This window comes from Cherax quadricarinatus, chromosome 41 (assembly GCF_038502225.1).
Source record: "Cherax quadricarinatus isolate ZL_2023a chromosome 41, ASM3850222v1, whole genome shotgun sequence".
Classification (NCBI taxonomy): Eukaryota; Metazoa; Arthropoda; class Malacostraca; order Decapoda; family Parastacidae; genus Cherax; species Cherax quadricarinatus.
In genome coordinates, this window is record NC_091332.1 from 3632618 (window position 1) to 3654144 (window position 21527).

General features: G+C 42.1%; 1 protein-coding gene across 2 annotated transcripts in view; it reads right to left on the reverse strand.

Moving 5' to 3' along the window:
* Nucleotides 1–13997: 13997 nt before the first annotated feature.
* LOC128695865 (zwei Ig domain protein zig-8-like) overlaps nucleotides 13998–21527 on the reverse strand; it is a 63281-nt gene continuing 55751 nt past the window's right edge. For both annotated transcript variants that reach the window (XM_053786774.2, XM_053786773.2), the window contains one exon: nucleotides 13998–16028. In XM_053786774.2, coding sequence (XP_053642749.1) covers nucleotides 15907–16028 — 122 coding nt within the window. In that variant the 3' untranslated portion in view covers nucleotides 13998–15906. The remainder of the gene's footprint in view (nucleotides 16029–21527) is intronic.

Genomic DNA, 21527 nt, shown 5'->3' on the forward strand with positions numbered 1-21527 from the left:
AGGTGTTGTGAGGACTCAAGTGGCCGACACAGATGTTGTGAGGACCCAAGTGGTCTGAGGTCGCAACGTTGGTATTTTAGTTTTTTTTTACGTACATTTCTTTCCCTGCCCATAAACTTATCCAGTCAACTTTTTTTTTTGTATTAGCCTATTGTATTAGGTTCCAGTATACATTAAGTAGTATCACGAGGTAGTTAACCGGCAGTGTTAGTAGTGCTACGTAGCAGTATTTGTGAGCTAAACGGCCTGAACAGTGAATTAAGTTCGCCAGTGAGTTAAGAATGAAAAACTACCATCCATTGTGGTGTATCGGGACTTTGCCAACACAATACGAAGTCTTGTGGTTAGTTCTCAATTGCATTCCTTCTTGTATTGGAATTCTTTAACCTTCTGTGGCCCGCTGCCTCGGATATTCTTCCAGCCTGACCTTCCCTGGAAGAGATGAAACGAGAAGAACTAGAGACGTCTCTTGCTAAAACTTTTTCCCACTTGTGATTATACAGGAGTTTAGTGAAGTTACTCTTCGTTCGTGTCTGGGACATCTTTTGTGCCTCGGTGTTGACATTTAGCAAGTCATGACGAAGCTGAACTGAGCGAAACGTTGCCAAATTGAAGAGTTGCTCTGAAACTCAAAAAAAAAATCTTGAACTTCACCTCTTACGAAGAAAATAAACAGGTCGTAATCAGTCAAAACAAGAAAGAAATGAAAAAGAAAGGGGGAAGAAAAGATGAAATATAAGCTACACCAAACGCTGCTCATACGAACTGTAGTTTAATGCAAATTTCTAAAACACTTAATTTTTTCAGCATAAATTACACGTTTGACACTTGTCTGCTGGATATAAAATTGTTAAACATTTACATTTAACTTCGTTACGATATTCAAGGTACAAACACGAAAGATACAAAAAAAACGTACTTGTATTAACCAAGTAAATACAGAAACGTCGAAAGGTCGTAATTATCTTGCATTGTGCTACACGAAGGGTCGAGCCTAATAATAATAATAATAATCTTACGCAGCCTGACTTAGAGAAATAAACGAACGCTTACGTTTGTTTCTGCTCGATCTAAACATCTACAGAAAATATTTATTTGTTATTCTTGATTATGTTAGCATAAATTAATCTATATTAACGTATAACTGTCATTAATGAAATCGTATAAACAGGCGGCTTACGTCTGGCAGTGCGTGACATACCATAGTCCCTTACAGCGTTGATATTCACAAACCCAGAGTTGAAGTTCGAGGATTTATTGCAATATCACTTGTCTACCAACTAATAAAGTAGTCGAAGGGGGTAAAGGAGCGATATTTTATTGACAGAAGCGATATTTTATTAACAGGAGACAGCAGTGGTTCAGGAAAGCCTAGAACACCCCAAAAAAGAATTTGGAGCTCGTGTGGAGAGCTTTGAGCGGCTCTGGGAGCCAGAATTCATTTGAGATTCTAAAATGGATAATGAGAATCTGAAGGTGGAGGAGAGTCTGGGGAGTATTTTAAGAGTTTAAAAGAATTTTGAAGGGTTCAAACTGATCTTGGAGGTAAGACAGATGTCTAGAGATGCGGAGGATAGTCAGGAAATATATTTGAGAGACGGAAGAGTTTAAGAACCCTGAAAAGGGTTTGAGAGATTGGAAGAATTTAGAAAAAAAAGTTAAAAATAGGGAAGGGTCTGTGGAAGGGCACAGAGGAGGCTGGAATGATTCAAGAAACTGAATGGATTCAGTGGAAACGAGATCACATAAGCACCACTATCACACACACACACACTCTCTCTCTCTCTCTCTCTCTCTCTCTCTCTCTCTCTCTCTCTCTCTCTCTCTCTCTCTCTCTCTCTCTCTCTCTCCGTCACAATACATTTAACCAAAACCGGAGAGAAACCAACTCTTCTTTTTTCCCACGTAAAAGAAAATCCATCTGGGCAGAAGAGAGTAATTCTGAGGAATGTGTAGCAATTGTAACTAAGTGGACGAATGATCTGGACATTTACCTGCACTGCAGGTTCTGACGATGCACTTTATAACATGAGGGGAAGGGGGGAGCTTTTTCTCCCCCTTGATGCATTTCCCTCGCTCCCCTTTACCCCTGAGTTCCCCTTTTTATCGCGTCGAAGCGTTTAAATATAAACACTGTTTTTATGTGGGACGGCAGCCTTGCTGCCTTTCACCTGGGTAAGTAATGATATACCAGCCACCTCCTCCACCTCCCCTTCCTCCTCCTCCTCCTCCTCCTCCTCCTCCTCCTCCTCCTCCTCCTCCTCCTCCTCCTCCTCCTCCTCCTCCTCCTCTTCCTCCTCCTCCACCTCTTCCTCCACCTCTTCGTCCTCCTTCTCCACAATCCACCTCCACCACCACCTCCTTGTCCACCTACTCCTATTTCTCAGTATCATGTGTCCTCTATATCCTTTGCTTTCTTCTTTTTATTCTACTCTATGCCTCTCATCCTCTATGCCTCTCGTCCTCTATGCCTCTCGTCCTCTATGCCTCTCGTCCTCTATGCCTCTCGTCCTCTATGCCTCTCATCCTCTATGCTCCTCCTCAACCTCCTTCTCCTCTTCTCCTACCTGCTCCGTCCCGCTTCTCCATCTTCTTCCTCCTGCTCCTTCTGTCTCCCACCTCTCAGCCTCCTTGAATACAAACGTTTAGTAAGGACTCTTACAGAGTATCTTGAGCAGCAGGACTGGAGTCTGTGTGGGTGTCTTGGTTTACCTTGGATTCTTTTATGTGACACGTCTAGCTTCCTTTGTGTTGTTAATATTGAGTTGTGTGTGTGTGTGTGTGTATGTGTGTGTGTGTGTGTGTGTGTGTGTGTGTGTGTGTGTGTGTGTGTGTGTGTATGTAGTGGAGAAGTTCAGTTCCTCTCGGTTTTCTTTGATGTGCATCTTCTCTGATTATATTCTCTTGTATTATATCTTTGTCAATGTCTTTTGAACCTCTCTCTCTCTTTCTTTCTCTCTCTCTCTCTCTCTCTCTCTCTCTCTCTCTCTCTCTCTCTCTCTCTCTCTCTCTCTCTCTCTCTCTCTCTCTCTCTCTCTCTCTGTCTCTCTCCCTCTATGTTTTTACAGAGGTTAAGAGTTACACCCTTTATTTACAAGCTCAGAACTGCTATCTGCATCTGTATAGTGAAATGTTTTTTACACAATTTAAGCTTTTTTTTTACCCTTCGTGGAGTTTTGTTGAGTAATCAGTAGATGGTGACACTTGGATGATGATTAGACAAAAACACGGTAATTCACTCTTCGAACGATGCTGTGAGCGAAACGTTGTTCAACAAAATACTTTCGTTTCGTTACTGACAGTTGCAGTTACAACATGCGTTAACAAAAGCTGAAAATTGCTAAACGTCTCTTTCTCTGTTCAATAAAAAAAAAGCGTAATTAACTTTCTCTAATGAGAATACAGGAAACCGGAAGTTACGTCTCGACGAGAGATAACATCATGGATGCTGTGCTCTGAGGTAACAGACAAGACAATCGCAAGCGAGCGATCACACAACACGCTAAACAAGCCTTACATATCCTCCCTTTCCCTGAGTTTTTCCAGTCCTACTTACAGCAACATTACATTGCTCCTGACGAGGCACTAGTTGCCATGTGAGAGGCCTAGAGCTAGTTCTTTTTATGTTCCTGAGGCTTGTTTTGCAATATGCATATATATATATATATATATATATATATATATATATATATATATATATATATATATATATATATATATATATATATATATATATATATATATATAATATATATATATATTATATATGCGGAATGTATATTTCAAAGTTATATAGCTGAAGTGGCTGCTGTCCTCCAAGAGTTGGTACAGTCCTTGTGAGGCGTCCAGCCAAACTTGTTGGCAACTTCTGCCTTAGGTTTGTCTTTGTGGGCGTCAGTGTCTCGGCCTCCAGCACTGTGTCTTGGCCTCCAACATTGTGTCTTGGCCTCCAGCAGTGTGTCTTGGCCTGCATCACTGTGTCTTAGCCTTCATTATTGTGTCTTGGCCTCCAGCACTGTGTCTTGGCCTCCAGCATTGCGTCTTGGCCTCCAGCACTGTGTCTTGGCCTCCAGCATTGCGTCTTGGCCTCCAGCACTGGGTCTTGGCCTCCAACATTGTGTCTTGGTCTCCAGCAGTGTATCTTGGTCTCCAGCACTGTGTCTTGGCCTCCAGCATTGCGTCTTGGCCTCCAGCAGTGTGTCTTGGCCTCCAGCATTGTGTCTTGGCCTCCAGCATTGTGTCTTGGCCTCCAGCACTGTGTCTTGGCCTCCAGCACTGTTTCTTGGCCTCCAGCACTGTGTCTTGGCCTCCAGCATTGTGTCTTGGCCTCCAGCACTGCGTCTTGGCCTCCAGCACTGTGTCTTGGCATCCAGCATTGTGTCTTGGCATCCAGCATTGTGTCTTGGTTTCCAGCAGTGTATCTTGGCATCCAGCATTGGTCCTGGCCTCCAGCACTCTGTCTTGGCCTCCAGCACTCTGCTTTGGCCTCCAGCACTCTGTCTGGGCTTCCAGCACTGTGTCTTGGCCTCCAGCATTGTGTCTTGGCTTCCAGCACTGTGTCTTGGCCTCCAGCATTGTGTCTTGGCATCCAGTACTGTGTCTTGGCCTCCAGCATTGTGTCTTGGCATCCAACAGTGTATCTTGGCATCCAGCATTGTGTTTTGGCCTCCAGCAGTATATTTTGGCCTCTAGCATTGTGTCTTGGCCTCCAGCATTGTGTCTTGGCCTCTAGCATTGTGTCTTGGCCTCCAGCATTGTGTCTTGGCCTCCAGCATTGTGTCTTGGCCTCCAGCATTGTGTATTGGCCTCCAGCATTGTGTCTTGGCCTCCAACAGTGTATCTTGGCCTCTAGCTCTAGCATTGTGTCTTGGCCTCCAGCATTGTGTCTTGGCCTCCAGCACTGGGTCTTGGCCTCCAGCATTGTGTCTTGGCCTCCAGCATTGTGTCTTGGCCTCCAGCATTGTGTCTTGGCCTCCAGCATTGTGTCTTGTCCTCCAGCGCTGTCTCAATTTGATGAAAGGGATATGGGTGTATCACTGTGATTGTGTGGTTAGGTTGGTCAGCCTAGTTTTCTCACCATTACCTCTGGCACTGGGGGGGGGGATGCGACCCCTCTGATTTAGACGCCGGGATGATTCGCCTAATGACGTGCAGATTTTGATTTCCATAATTCCATTATTCCATAATGGAATTATGTTAAGCGCTAAACACATGCGGGTAATTCGGCGGAAGTGTGAAGCTCTATCCTCCGTCTGCCAAGCGCGAGACAGGCGCCCTTCCTGTTTGTACTCGCTTGTGTTTGTGTTGTCGACGGTGGCCAAGATGTTTGTCAACAATACTCGGCCTTGTATTCTCCTAACGCTTGAGTTGACTTCCCTTTGAGATAAAACATTTTTTGAACTGTATCTTGCAAGTGTTTAACTTGTCGCTGGTTACCTGTGCTGAGGTCACAGTGCATTGTTGGGGACACACTCGGCGGCTGAAATCACACTGGACTAAGAGACTGAAAATCTTTTCTCAGGGCTGAGGGGCTGATCATTTCAAATTGCCTTTGCACTTCTGTTGTTTCCAGTATTTCAATCACCTCTGTATTCACTTGATAAAGCCTTCCGTGCAGGAGAAACGTTTCGTCAGTAAAGGTGCCTAAGTGTTGCACCAGCGTCACACTCAACTTGTGGGTATCGTATTTTATTTATATTGTGTTCGCTCTACTCCTCTAATACATGTTCTTAGCCTTGATATCTCTCATTTCGTTTCCCTGATATCCTCAGTTAACTCACCCACAGGGTATGACTTAGGTCGACTCATTCCACGAGACTCGAAGGAAGAAAAAATCACTTATTAAGAGACAGCACAATCTTATACTGGCTCTGGGTTGGTTGTAGTTAGTGAGGACTGATTGCCTGGCTGCTCCAAAACTGTCTTCGAAGAGCGACCACAACTTTCTGCAGAGGTACACAGTACAATAGTTCCCACTGTCATCTCCAGTGTGTGACTTGGAGGCGAGGATATAGGGGAGAGAGGGATTAGAAAGGTTCACTTATAGAACGACTTTGGATTCCTGGATGGTCCCCCTTTGGCTGTACTGGTGGTTCTCACGGTGCCGTCTCAGCAATTACACTCTCAGGAGGATATACGCAGCAGTAAAAGTGAAACAGAAAAGCCTGATACACAAGCCTGTTAGTTGACCGAGTAACGTCCACACCGCTCTGGTGTCTCCTCCGGTGCTAGTCTACAGCAATTATATTTTCTTTTGTCTTTGATTTTTGCCTCAGACAAAAAATATTTCATACTTATGCAAAGTTATTGATATTTTCGTCTTGTATTTCTAATATTTACAATTATATTTTTTTACCATTACTGTGGACTTGTGGACTTTTCTTGGGGACTTTTCTCTCTCTTTTCCTCCAGCACTGTCTCGCCCTCCAACACTTCGCCTTGACCTCCAACAGAGGGGAAAAATCTCTTAGGGGAAGAAGAGGAACGTGTATTCTCTTAATGGCTGTGGGAGTAATAGCTGGTGCAGTCAGCCTTCAGGCCAGAGTGAAGTTCAAGAATTTACAGCATAGTGTGTTGTAATAACATATAATTCTTTGTGTTTTTATTGAGTCTACCAAGCTTCCAGAGGCTGGTCTTTGGTGCTGGTGATGGGTTCTTCGTCAAAGGCAGTGGAGTTATCTTTCATGGGAGGGGGATCATCCTTTATGGGGGAATCATCTATTATGGGGATCATTTTTTTATGGGGGATTATCCTTTATGGAAAAATTATCTTTTATAAGGGATTATCTTCCGAGGGGATTATCTTTTATAGGAAAATCATCTTCTATGGGGGTTATCCTTTATGAGGGGTAATCATCTCTTAAATGGGATTATATTTTATGGGGGAATTATCTTTTATGGGGATTATCGTTTATGGGGAATAATCTTTCATGGGGAGTCATCTCTTATGAGGAAAAGGTGTCATATTTTATAGAGGGATTTTATGGGGAATGACCTTTTATGGGGAATCATCTTTTATGTGGAATCACCTTTTATGGGGAATCACCTTTTATGGGGAATCACCTTTTATGGGGAATTACCTTTTATGGGGAATTACCTTTCATGGGAAATTACCTTTTATGGGGAATCACCTTTTATGGGGAATTACCTTTTATGGGGAATTACCTTTTATGGGGAATTACCTTTTATGGGGAATTACCTTTTATGGGGAATTACCTTTTATGGGGAATTACCTTTTATGGGGAATTACCTTTTATGGGGAATTACCTTTTATGGGGAATTACCTTTTATGGGGAATTACCTTTTATGTCGAATTACCTTTTATGGAGAATTACCTTTTATGGGGAATTACCTTTTATGGGGAATTACCTTTTATGGGGAATTACCTTTTATGGGGAATTACCTTTTATGGGGAATTACCTTTTATGGGGAATTACCTTTTATGGGGAATTACCTTTTATGGGGAATTACCTTTTATGGGGAATTACCTTTTATGGGGAATTACCTTTTATGGGGAATCACCTTTTATGGGGAATCACCTTTTATGGGGAATCACCTTTCATGGGGAATTACCTTTTATGGGGAATTACCTTTTATGGGGAATTACCTTTTATGGGGAATTACCTTTTATGGGGAATTACCTTTTATGGGGAATCACCTTTTATGGGGAATTACCTTTTATGGGGAATTACCTTTTATGGGGAATTACCTTTTATGGGGAATTACCTTTTATGGGGAATCACCTTTTATGGGGAATTACCTTTTATGGGGAATTACCTTTTATGGGGAATTACCTTTTATGGGGAATTACCTTTTATGGGGAATTACATTTTATGGGGAATTACCTTTTATGGGGAATTACCTTTTATGGGGAATTACCTTTTATGGGGAATTACCTTTTATGGGGAATTACCTTTTATGGGGTGATGCGACCCGAGAATCAGTTTCCCAGGTGCTATAAAAACCTCCGTTCTTAATGCTGACAATTTATGATTTAATTAATTTGCTTTATTTATTATTTTTCCTTTATCCTTCAGTATAAAAGTTATTCCTCCGAGGCATTGTTTTGTCTGTAATAATTTTCGATACAATGTATGTTTGTACAAATAACAGAATTTTCGTAATGTCGTACAGAAAACATAAGTTATTCTCATTTTTATCCCTCAGGGGATCCTTGATATCGATAAGAGGGGCTCTTGATCCAGGGAATTGAAGCTGAACACCCCTTCACTGGATTCAACTTGATTACTTCCCATCATTTCCCACGAACGTAAAATTATCTGTAGTCATGTATCTTCTACCAACTTCAAGTTAGATTGTTTTTCCTATCCTCCCACCCAAAAAAAAATTATACTGCTTTTATATTCTGTTTGAACAGCCAAGTATCTTCTGTTGTTTTATTTGTTTAAGATAATGAGTTTTCCTTGCGGTATCTTGTTTGGAATTAAGCGCTTGCAAAGCGCTATCTTAACTGTGTACATTCTGAAGGTGATCCCTGGGGTTATATTGTGGTGGTCTGCCCAAGACAACACCTGCTGGTGTGTGTGTGCGTGTTGTCTTTGTCTCGCAATTGTGTGATCTGCTGCGTGATGTTGTTGTCTTAGTCTGTTAATAATTCCCTGTGAGATCTGATGGGTTAGGCTCCTGACTGTGTGATCTGATGGGCGTGAGGTTCTTGATTTTGTGATCTGATGGGTATGAGGTTCTTGACTGTGTTTTGCTGGGTGTTAGAATTCTAATGATTGTGGGATCTGCTGGGTGTTAGGATTCTAATGATTGTGGGATCTGCTGGGTGTTAGGATTCTAATGATTGTGGGATCTGCTGGGTGTTAGGATTCTAATGATTGTGGGATCTGCTGGGTGTTAGGATTCTAATGATTGTGGGATCTGCTGGGTGTTAGGATTCTAATGATTGTGGGATCTGCTGGGTGTTAGGATTCTAATGATTGTGGGATCTGCTGAGTGTTAGGATTCTAATGATTGTGGGATCTGCTGGGTGTTAGGATTCTAATGATTGTGTGATCTGCTGGGTGTTAGGATTCTAATGATTGTGGGATCTGCTGGGTGTTAGGATTCTAATGATTGTGGGATCTGCTGGGTGTTAGGATTCTAATGATTGTGGGATCTGCTGGGTGTTAGGATTCTAATGATTATGTGATCTGCTGGGTGTTAGGATTCTAATGATTGTGTGATCTGCTGGGTGTTAGGATTCTAATGATTGTGTGATCTGCTGGGTGTTAGGATTCTAATGATTGTGGGATCTGCTGGGTGTTAGGATTCTAATGACTGTGGGATCTGCTGGGTGTTAGGATTCTAATGATTGTGGGATCTGCTGGGTGTTAGGATTCTAATGATTGTGTGATCTGCTGGGTGTTAGGATTCTAATGATTGTGGGATCTGCTGGGTGTTAGGATTCTAATGATTGTGTGATCTGCTGGGTGTTAGGATTCTAATGATTGTGGGATCTGCTGGGTGTTAGGATTCTAATGATTGTGTGATCTGCTGGGTGTTAGGATTCTAATGATTGTGGGATCTGCTGGGTGTTAGGATCCTAATGATTGTGTGATCTGCTGGGTGTTAGGATTCTAATGATTGTGGGATCTGCTGGGGGTTAGAATTCTAATGATTGTGTGATCTGCTGGGTGTTAGGATTCTAATGATTGTGTGATCTGCTGGGTGTTAGGATTCTAATGATTGTGTGATCTGCTGGGCGTTAGGATTCTAATGATTGTGGGATCTGATGGGTGTTAGGATTCTAATGATTGTGTGATCTGCTGGGCGTTAGGATTCTAATGATTGTGTGATCTGCTGGGTGTTAGGATTCTAATGATTGTGGGATCTGCTGGGTGTTAGGATTCTAATGATTGTGTGATCTGCTGGGTGTTAGGATCCTAATGATTGTGTGATCTGTTGGTTGTTAGGATTCTAATGATAGTGGGATCTGCTGGGTGTTAGGATTCTAATGATTGTGTGATCTGCTGGGTGTTAGGATTCTAATTATTGTGTGATCTGCTGGGTGTTAGGATTCTAATGATTGTGTGATCTGCTGGGCGTTAGGATTCTAATGATTGTGGGATCTGCTGGGTGTTAGGATTCTAATGATTGTGTGATCTGCTGGGTGTTAGGATTCTAATGATTGTGTGATCTGCTGGGCGTTAGGATTCTAATGATTGTGGGATCTGCTGGGTGTTAGGATTCTAATGATTGTGTGATCTGCTGGGCGTTAGGATTCTAATGATTGTGTGATCTGCTGGGTGTTAGGATTCTAATGATTGTGTGATCTGCTGGGCGTTAGGATTCTAATGATTGTGTGATCTGCTGGGCGTTAGGATTCTAATGATTGTGTGATCTGCTGGGTGTTAGGATTCTAATGATTGTGTGATCTGCTGGGCGTTAGGATTCTAATGATTGTGTGATCTGCTGGGCGTTAGGATTCTAATGATTGTGTGATCTGCTGGGCGTTAGGATTCTAATGATTGTGGGATCTGCTGGGTGTTGTTGTCTTAGTGTCTCAATGTCTTCGTTGACCTGCGTAAATCACCTGGATGTTTCCAGGTGACAGGTTCTTGACCCGAGGACTGCCAGTTGTTATCACATTCCTTAGCTCGAAGCTGACTAACCTCCCCCTCCTCCCAGGACCTGCATAACCCTTACGGATTTAGAGCTTCCCTATGAATATAATAATTGTTTCGGATTATGAAGCACTCGGCAGGAGATGCAACATTCCCCAGATGAAAAGCAGGGGCGCCACGAGTGCACTGGGAGACAACAGAGTAAGTGTCCGGGACCCAAGACTGTTGAATTGCCTCCCAATTGATCCCTGGCTCTCTTCACTGGACAGGCACCTAAAGTCAGTACCTGACCAACCGGGCTGTGGTTCGTATGTCAGCTTGCGTGCGGCCAGCAGTAATAGCCTGGTTGATCAACCCTGATCCACCATGAGTCTTGGTCTCAGACCGGGCCGCGGGGGCGTTGACCCCCCGAAACCCTCTCACGGTAAACTCCAGGTAAACTCTTATATACTAGGTTTCACTTGCTCCATAAGTCATCCTTGTTACCTGTCTCACCTTATTTAAATTAAGCAACACAATATTGAAAAACTAGACCCAATATAACAAGCTTTTATTGTGACAGATTATCATTCTGTGTTAAGCTTTTACCAGATCTATACAGAGCGAGACCTTGTCTCTTTTCTTTGCCCTTCTGTTGCGAGTTGCAGCATCACGGAGCTTCAGGAGCCTCGTACAGCTTTTGTACGGTCGTTAGACAGTTTTCCAATATCGGGGTAACGAGTATTTAATTGTTCTGCAAGGTGATTTATATACCGTCTTATCTAGGGTAACGTAGTGTGTGGCCTGGCGTGTGGTGTGTCCTGGCTTACTTTAACCTGGTCTGTCTTAGCCTGGTCTGGTGTGACCTGGCCTGGTTGTGTCTGATCTGTTCTCATGAGACATGGTCTGGTTGCGTCTTTGGTGTGATCTGGTTACGCTGCTCAATTGCAGGCCAGAAAATACAATATTTCCTTGTTTTTTTTCCATTTGAGTTCGTCCCCTCAGTGTGGGTTCGTTTCTTTAATTGACCAGTATTTATTACACTCTTATTTACACATCAAGATTAGGAATGGCTGCTGCTCTTCTTTGACCTCTGTGTGGGAGAAGGAAAGTATTCAATACGTGGGAGAAAGTACGTACAGTTGCTTTCTATAAAAAAAAGAGCCCAAGTGAAAGTAACTATTACCTAAACAGTACTATTAATAATACGAAAAAAGGAAGAGAGAAACAAGGATAGCATAAGATAGTATTACAGAATAATCAGTATTTATTTACATCTTGTGTCTCGAACAAGCGATACAAGGTGTAAAATAACCACGGGGTGAGTTGAATAATAGCTCTAGGCCGTTCGTGTTGCAGTCAACACATCATCAGGAGCTTGCAATGATGCAGAAAAGAGGAGGCGGGGGTCCAATCATATACGGTCACAGGAAAAGTCCTTGTTGGAGTGAGCTCCATCAGGGACGTTTCTTACGACCGTATTTGTTTGGACCTCCTCTTTTCTGCATCACTGTAAGCTCCTGATGAGTTGATTGTAACACGAAAGGCCTAGAACTATCATAGAAAGGAACAGTGAAGACGAGAGAAGAGAGAAATGGTAAGAGGAATTTAAATGATGGGAAAAATACTGTGAAGGTAGATCGAAGTGTGGGAGTAGCAGAGAGAAAGAGAGAGAGAGAGAAAGAGAGAGAGAGAGAGAGAGAGAGAGAGAGAGAAAGAGAGAGAGAAAGAGAGAGAGAGAGAGAGAGAGAGAGAGAGAGAGAGAGAGAGAGAGAGACAGAGACAGAGAGAGAGAGAGGCAGACAGACAGACAGACAGATAGAAAGAGAGGAGAGAGAAAGAGAGAAGAGAGAAAGAGAGAGAGAAAGAGAGAGAGAGAGAGAGAGAGAGAGAGAGAGAGAGACAGAGAGAGAGAGAGAGAGAGAGAGAGAGAGAGAGAGAGAGAAGGGGGATAAACGGAAGGACTGATAATGGAAAGAAAACATCTGAAGTAAAAGAGAGAGTTGGGATAAGAGGGACATAAAAACTCAAGGAATAACTCATCCTCTTATAAGAGTTTGGCTAAATCTTGAGTCTAGGAATTGGATCAATCCTCCCCTTTCCTTGGATCAATCCTCCCCTTCCTTTGGATCAATCCTCCCCTTCCCTTGGATCAATCCTCCCCTTCACTTGAATCAATCCTCCCCTTCCCTTGAATCAATCCTCCCCTTCCCTTGAATCAAGGAATTGGATCAATCCTCCCCTTCCTTGAATCTTGAATCAATCCTCCCCTTCCCTTGAATCAATCCTCCCCTTCCCTTGGATCAATCCTTCCCTTCCCTTGGATCAATCCTCCCCTTCACTTGAATCAATCCTCCCCTTCCCTTGAATCAATCCTCCCCTTCCCTTGAATCAATCCTCCCCTTCCCTTGGATCAATCCTCCCCTTCCCTTGAATCAATCCTCCCCTTCCCTTGAATCAATCCTCCCCTTGAAATCCTCCCCTTCCCTTGAATCAATCCTCCCCTTCCCTTGAATCAATCCTCCCCTTCCCTTGGATCAATCCTCCCCTTCCCTTGGATCAATCCTCCCCTTCCCTTGGATCAATCCTCCCCTTCCCTTGAATCAATCCTCCCCTTCCCTTGGATCAATCCTCCCCTTCCCTTGGATCAATCCTCCCCTTCCCTTGGATCAATCTTGACGAAAAATTTATTGAATATTGTAATAAATCCATGGAAACAGAATCCAGTTTTGTCTTCGGTGTTAAAGAGCCAAGAAATCTCCTCATTGGTTGGAATTTAGACGTGACATTACCCCTCAACGACTCTTCCTTCATTTCTTAAATCTAACCCATTTTATGGTAATGACTTGAAAATCGTGGACAATAAACTCATTTTACAGAGTGGTAATTTGTTTTTGTTTTTTAGACGTTTCGCTTGTTGAGTCCGCTTCTCCCATCAGGGTAAAACGTTTTAACGATACAAGTACAAGGATAAACGTTTCTGCACACTACGGCTGTATTTTCCACTTATCAGTTATGTGACAGTCGTCACCACTTTAAAACTGCAGCGGCGGCACAAAATAATTTAGAATTAAGGATTTTGGAGAATCAGTATATCTGTCAGTTCAAGACAAGAGATAAGTAATAATGTATTTGTGGTGGGACTGTTTACTTGGAGAGGGTTGTTAGTTTTCTGCTGAGTATTTTTTTTATGAATTAATCTGGATGAGTCGAGTGTAACGTGTGGGTAGTTCCTGTCTGGCTTCTGCATCTGTCTGGCTTCTCTACCTGCCTGGCTTCAGTATCTGCCTGGCATCTCTGCCTGCCTGGTTTCTGTACCTGCCTGGCTTCAGTGCCTGCCTGCCTCCACAAGTAGTTGATATCTGTAGCAGTAGTAGCCACCACCTGCGGTTGATATCTGCCTGCTAGGTACATGTACTACCTGTAGCTAGTACCTACCTACCTGCCACCACCTGCTGTACATGTAGTCACTACCTACCTGCCACCACCTGCACCATGAAATTCTAACAGCTGACGTACGCTTGCTGGAATGCTTGATGATATCCTTATTGTCCTGCCGAAGTCTCCCGGCTCAGCCTGACACATTTCAATACCTTGTATGAGCCCCATCCTGCTTGATGAAATATGAGAGGGAAACCTACCTAGCTTTTGTTCCCACTCTGTCATGTTTATATAGTACAGAGTAGCAGCACACTGCTGATATATCCAATTTTGTTAAAAAAATAGATAGCATGCTATGGTACGAGTTTCTTGTCTTTTATCATATGCTGTTTTTACTCGACAAGGACGTCTTTGTTTGGTTACCACGTACATATATATAATTGTGGATAATTTTATTTGCCGGATTATGTGAAACAAAATATGTAAATGAATAAATATATGTATATATTTGTTCACTTTATCCACATTTAACTTTGAGTTGCCTCAAATGACCTGTAAATCAACACCAAAATACAAAATGTCACTGCTTGCTAACACTTGCATTTGTTATAACGGGAAAGTCACCACGAGTGAGGGGGCCACATCGATACAGCGGCTGGAACAATTCACAACTAACCCAGTCCGGGGGAAAAGTTTCTAACGTTTCGATCATTCCTGAACCAGGACGGATCTAAACGTCGTGTCTTAACTTTCTTCTCCAAATTGTGGAGGAGTTGATCAATTGACTGAGATTCTAATCAACTCGCAATGTCTCAGAGATATACTTGGAGTCAGTGTTGTGGTTGACTCTCCTCCCTTCAGCTTAGTGATTTACTAGAACCATTCTAGTGGCTGCCTCGGTCCTTCTAGTTACTAAACATTCAGTTAACATTCAAACATTCTTCTATACACAAAATACTGCATGAGCTTTAGGTAGTTAGGGGTGATTCTGAATCACATCTCGTACACAAACTAACTTTCTATATTGTTTGAGATACACTAACAATATGAAAAGCAAAAATTATATATTTTACAAAACGTGAAAACAAGTCGAAAACAGATAATGAAAATATTCAAGGTTCGAAACATTCTGCAATTAATTTCTAGAAATGGCCATGTCTAGAAATTTATGAATACACTGATTATTCGTGGGCGAAATATTGGAACATCTTTTTAAGAGTTCAAAATGTTCGTCTTTCACAGTGAACCAGATACAGTATATAACTTTCTGATACAAACTAATCTTAGAGCAACAACACATTCTGGACAGTTTTAAAATAATAAACTGTTTTATTTACTTTCATATCGCTTGTTTTTTTTCTGATCCCAGGAGGATCAGGCTGGCAACCAGGAGGCCTTTCCGCGAGGCCTATGGTCTTCGGCAGTCAAGTAGACCAGGTACTGCCGAAGTGGAGTTGCTAGCAGATGCAGAAAAGAGGCACCAGATTGCAAAGCAGATTACGCAGATTGTCAGATGTTTCAAACATATCACTAGCCAGTACCATGTCGCCTGCTGGCCGGTTCCTTTTTAAGTACATAATCACAGCTTTTAACAATCAGAACCCAGTCTGTCACTTGTGACTGATAGCACCTTGTTAGTATTGTCTGATGGGTTAGTGTTGTAAGCACTTATGTCCTGTATAGTGGCAACTGAACTGGTCAAAACACACAGGTTGCCACACTTTCTTAAATATAGCAAAGCCTCTGGGATTTTCTATCGAAACTCTTGTTCACTTACTCAGGATGTAAAACCACCCTGATTAATAATGTTCTCAAATAAGTCTTGTTCTCACAACCATAACATTAGAAATACTTCAGTGAGTTGACGAGTGAGTTCAGCATTTACACTGATGTCTCTGTTGTGGTGGGAATTTTGGTAGTGTGAGCTCCCCACTGAAGTCAGTCCTCGCTGTGGTGGTGGTGACATCATTGTTCTTCACTGCCAGGTCTTGACGCGCTGCAACATCATCAACAGCAACAAGAGAAGGAGGTGGGTGACGGGGTTTGCAACGGGTGCAGAGCTGAGTCCTCCCTGTTGCACGGCTGCCTGGTGTTGACCTGTTGTGATAAACTATCTCGTTAGTCACACATTTACCACAAGAAATGTCCCGCAAGCCAACAAAGGAATTCTTTAAATTCTAAATTAATTCATAATTAACACGCATTGTGCCGTGTAGTAACTTAATAAACTTTACCAGACAAGACTTAACATTTAGCGAAACTCTCGCCTGAGACGCTCGTGTATAAAATAATAATTTTAACTTACTTTTGTCGGGACCAATTTACACAAGAAAGAAAATATGAAATTAAGGTGGAATATTTAACAAATTCTCACTTTTTTATGAAATAATTTAAAGCATTTTATCATTATTCGAAGGGTTGCTCACTACTTTACTGGACCTGAATCTTTAAGAGATGTTGATGATTCTTGACACTATGTTGATGACTCCTAACACCAGTGATGACGCCTAACACTGGTGATGACGCCTAACACTGGTGATGATTCCTAACACTGGTGATGATTCCTAACACTGGTGATGATTCCTAACACCGGTGATGACTCCTAACACTAGTAATGACTCCTAACACTGGTGATGACTCCTAACACTGGTGATGACTCCTAACACTGATAATGACTCCTAACACTGATAATGACTCCTAACACATGTGATGACTCCTAACACTGATAATGACTCCTAACACTGATAATGACTCCTAACACTGGTGATGACTCCTAACACTGATAATGACTCCTAACACTGATAATGACTCCTAACACTGATAATGACTCCTATCACTTGTGATGACTCCTAACACATGTGATGACTCCTAACACTGATCATGACTCGTAAAAGTGGTGATGATTCCTAACATTGATGATGATTCCTAACGTTGATGATGACTTCTAACACTGGTGATGACTCCTAACACTGGTGATGATTCCTAACACTGGTGATGATTCCTAACACTGGTGATGATTCCTAACACTGGTGAGGATTCCTAACATTGATGATGACTTCTAACACTGGTGATGACTCCTAACACTGGTGATGACTCCTAACACTGATAATGACTCGTAACAGTGGTGATGATTCCTAACATTGATGATGACTTCTAACACTGGTGATGACTCCTAACACTGGTGATGACTCCTAACACTGGTGATGACTCCTAACACTGGTGATGACTCCTAACACTGGTGATGACTCCTAACACATGTGATGACTCCTAACACTGATAATGACTCGTAACAGTGGTGATGATTCCTAACATTGATGATGACTTCTAACACTGGTGATGACTCCTAACACTGGTGATGACTCCTAACACTGGTGATGACTCCTAACACTGGTTATGACTCCTAACTCTGGTGAGGAATCCTAACACTTGTGATGACTCCTAACACTGGTGAGAACTCCTAACACTTGTGATGACTCTTAACACTGATGACTCGTAACACTGGTGATGACTCCTAACACTGGTGATGACTCCTAACACTGGTGATGACTCCTAACACTGGTGATGACTCCTAACACTGGTGATGACTCCTAACACTGGTGATGACTCCTAACAGTGATGATGACCCCTAACACTGATAATGACTCCTAACACTGGTGATGACTCCTAACATTGGTAATGACTCCTAACACTGGTAATGACTCCTAACATTGGTAATGACTCCTAACACTGATAATGACTCCTAACACTGGTGATGACTCCTAACACTGGTGATGACTCCTAACACTGATAATGACTCCTAACACGGGTGATGACTCCTAACACTGGTAATGACTCCTAAAACTGGTGAGGACTCCTAACACTGATAATGACTCCTAACACTGGTGATGACTCCTAACACTAGTGATGACTCCTAACACTGGTGATGACTCATTACACTTAACACTGGTGACGACTCCTAATACCGATAATGACTCCTAACATTGATGATGACTCCTAACACTGTTAATGACTCCTAACACTGGTGATGACTCCTAACACTGGTGATGACTCCTAACACTAGTGATGACTCCTAACACTGATGATGACTCCTAACATTGATGACTCCTAACACTGGTGATGACTCCTAACACTAGTGATGACTTCTAACACTGGTGACGACTCCTAATACCGATAATGACTCCTAACATTGATGATGACTCCTAACACTGTTAATGACTCCTAACACTGGTGATGACTCCTAACACTGGTGATGACTCCTAACACTGGTGATGACTCCTAACACTGGTGATGACTCCTAACACTGGTGATGACTCCTAACACTGGTGATGACTCCTAACATTGATGATGACTTCTAACACTGATAATGACTCCTAACACTGGTGATGACTCCTAACATTGATGATGACTCCTAACATTGATGATGACTCCTAACACTGGTGATGATTCCTAACACTGGTGATGATTCCTAACACCGGTGATGACTCCTAACACTGGTGATGACTCCTAACACTGGTGATGACTCCTAACATTGATGATGACTCCTAACACTGGTGATGACTCCTAACACTGATAATGACTCGTAACACTGGTGAGGACTCCTAACACTTGTGATGACTCCTAACACTGGTGAGGACTCCTAACACTTGTGATGACTCTTAACACTGATGACTCGTAACACTGGTGATGACTCCTAACACTGATGATGACTCCTAACACTAGTGATGACTCCTAACACTGGTGATGACTCCTAACATTGATGATGACTCCCAACACTGATAATGACTCCTAACACTGATGATGGCTCCTAACACTTGTGATGACTCTTAACACTGATGACTCGTAACACTAGTGATGTCTCCTAACACTGGTGATGACTCCTAACATTGATGATGACTCCCAACACTGATAATGACTCCTAACACTGGTGATGACTCCTAACACTGGTGATGACTCCTAACACTGGTGATGACTCCTAACTCTGGTGACGACTCCTAACACTGGTGATGACTCCTAACACTAGTGATGACTCCTAACATTGATGATGACTCCCAACACTGATAATGACTCCTAACACTGGTGATGGCTCCTAACACTGGTGATGACTCCTAACACTGGTGATGACTCCTAACACTGGTGATGACTCCTAACAGTGATGATGACCCCTAACACTGATAATGACTCCTAACACTGGTGATGACTCCTAACACTGATAATGACTCCTAACACTGGTGATGACTCCTAACACTGATAATGACTCCTAACACTGGTGATGACTCCTTACACTGGTGATGACTCCTAACACTGGTGATGACTCCTAACAGTGATGATGACTCCTAACACTGATAATGACTCCTAACACTGGTGATGACTCTTAACACTGATAATGACTCCTAACACAGGTGATGACTCCTTACACTGGTGATGACTCCTAACACTAGTGATGACTCCTAACAGTGATGATGACCCCTAACACTTGTGATGACTCTTAACACTGATGACTCCTAACATTGGTAATGACTCCTAACATTGGTAATGACTCCTAACATTGGTAATGACTCCTAACACTGGTGATGACTCCTAACACTGGTGATGATTCCTAACACTGGTGATGACTCCTAACATTGGTAATGACTCCTAACACTGGTGATGACTCCTAACACTGATAATGACTCCTAACACTGGTGATGACTCCTAACATTGGTAATGACTCCTAACACTGATAATGACTCCTAACACTGGTGATGACTCCTAACATTGGTAATGACTCCTAACACTGATAATGACTCCTAACACTGATAATGACTCCTAACACTGGTGATGACTCCTAACACTGATAATGACTCCTAACACTGATAATGACTCCTAACACTGATAATGACTCCTAACACTGGTGATGACTCCTAACACTAAACACTGGTGATGACCCAGTACTTTCACCAATTCATTACACAATCTTTAATATTCATGAATCATTGCCTTTCATATTTCTAATAGACGACACTTCAGCAATTGAAAAGTCCGTCACTTACCTGTTCTTCCACTTGCTCTCTTAATAAAACTAATTACCAAAGCATTTGCTTGATGGTTTCTGACTAAATGCCACCAGACATAGTAAAAAATCCAATAAATCTAGCATTATTATAATTATTATTATTATTATTATTATTATTATTATTATTATTATTATTATTATTATTATTATTATTATTGTTATTATTATTATTATTATTATTATTATTATTATTATTATTATTATTATTATTATTATTATTATTATTATCATTGTTGTTGTTGTTGTTGTTGCTGTTGTTGCAATCGTGGCTAAGCGCTAGACTCGCACGTGTGATCCACCGCCTGTGGAATGGGAGGTCATCAGGTTTGATCCAAGGTTAGGGGGCAATATCTCGTATTCCCTGCACCACGACACCTTCACCAGCATCAAGGGGCTCATTTGCATGCATTTATACCACGGAGATGTTAAGCTTATAAGCTGGGCGCAGCTTATTGGATCTCTACGACCATGTCTGGCTTGTATCTCTGAGACCCAATGTATTAACTCCTACTCCTCCTCCTCTTCCTCCTCCTACTACTACTACTACTACTACCACTACTACCACTACTACTACTACTACTACTACTACTACTACTACTACTACTACTACTACTACTACTACTACTACCACTACTACTACTACTACTACTACTACTACTACCTACCACTACTACCACCTACCACTCCACCTACCTACCACCACTATTCCACCTCACTACCACTACCACCACCACCACCACCTACCACCTACCACCACCACTCCACCACCACCACCTCCACCACCACCACCACCACCACCACCACCACCACCACCACCACCACCTCCACCACCACCACCACCACCACCCTACCACTACTACTACTACTACTACTACTACTACTACCACTACTACTACTACTACTACTACTACTACTACTACTACTACTACTACTACTACTACTACTACTACTACTACTGCTATTCATCCAAAAAGATTTAGTGTTGAAAAGATGGACATGTTTCCGTATTTTTTTTTAATTCGTCTTTGGGTTAATAAAAGCACAAGCTTGTATTTGATTTTTTAAATAATTATTTAAATTAACATTTATTATCATTATTATTAATATTTGAGCAGCGCTGCATAACCCTTATGGGTTTAGCGGTTTGTTATGATTATATTTGTGATTTTTATAGATGACATAAGTAGCATTGTTCGTTTGATTTTGTTATTGTCTCCAGTGTTATCATTTCTGCTGTTGTGATTTGTGTGTTTGGATTTTTTTTTCGGTTTTGTTCACTTGTGATGACTTTCACACATATACAGAGAACAGCTCGTGTTTTTCACTTCTTCTTAGTATCTTCCAAACATCCTCTTGGTCAACCCTTTCCACCTTTCCTCCTCTGCAATCCCTCCCACCCATGAATTATCTATCTCTTATCCCGGTATCAGCCTTCTATCCCTACAAGCCTATCGAAACCCTGTCTGGGACTACACATCTCTAGACATATCCATGTCCCCTCTAGGACTACCTCCAGTTCACTAGGCCTAACGACATCCCCTTTA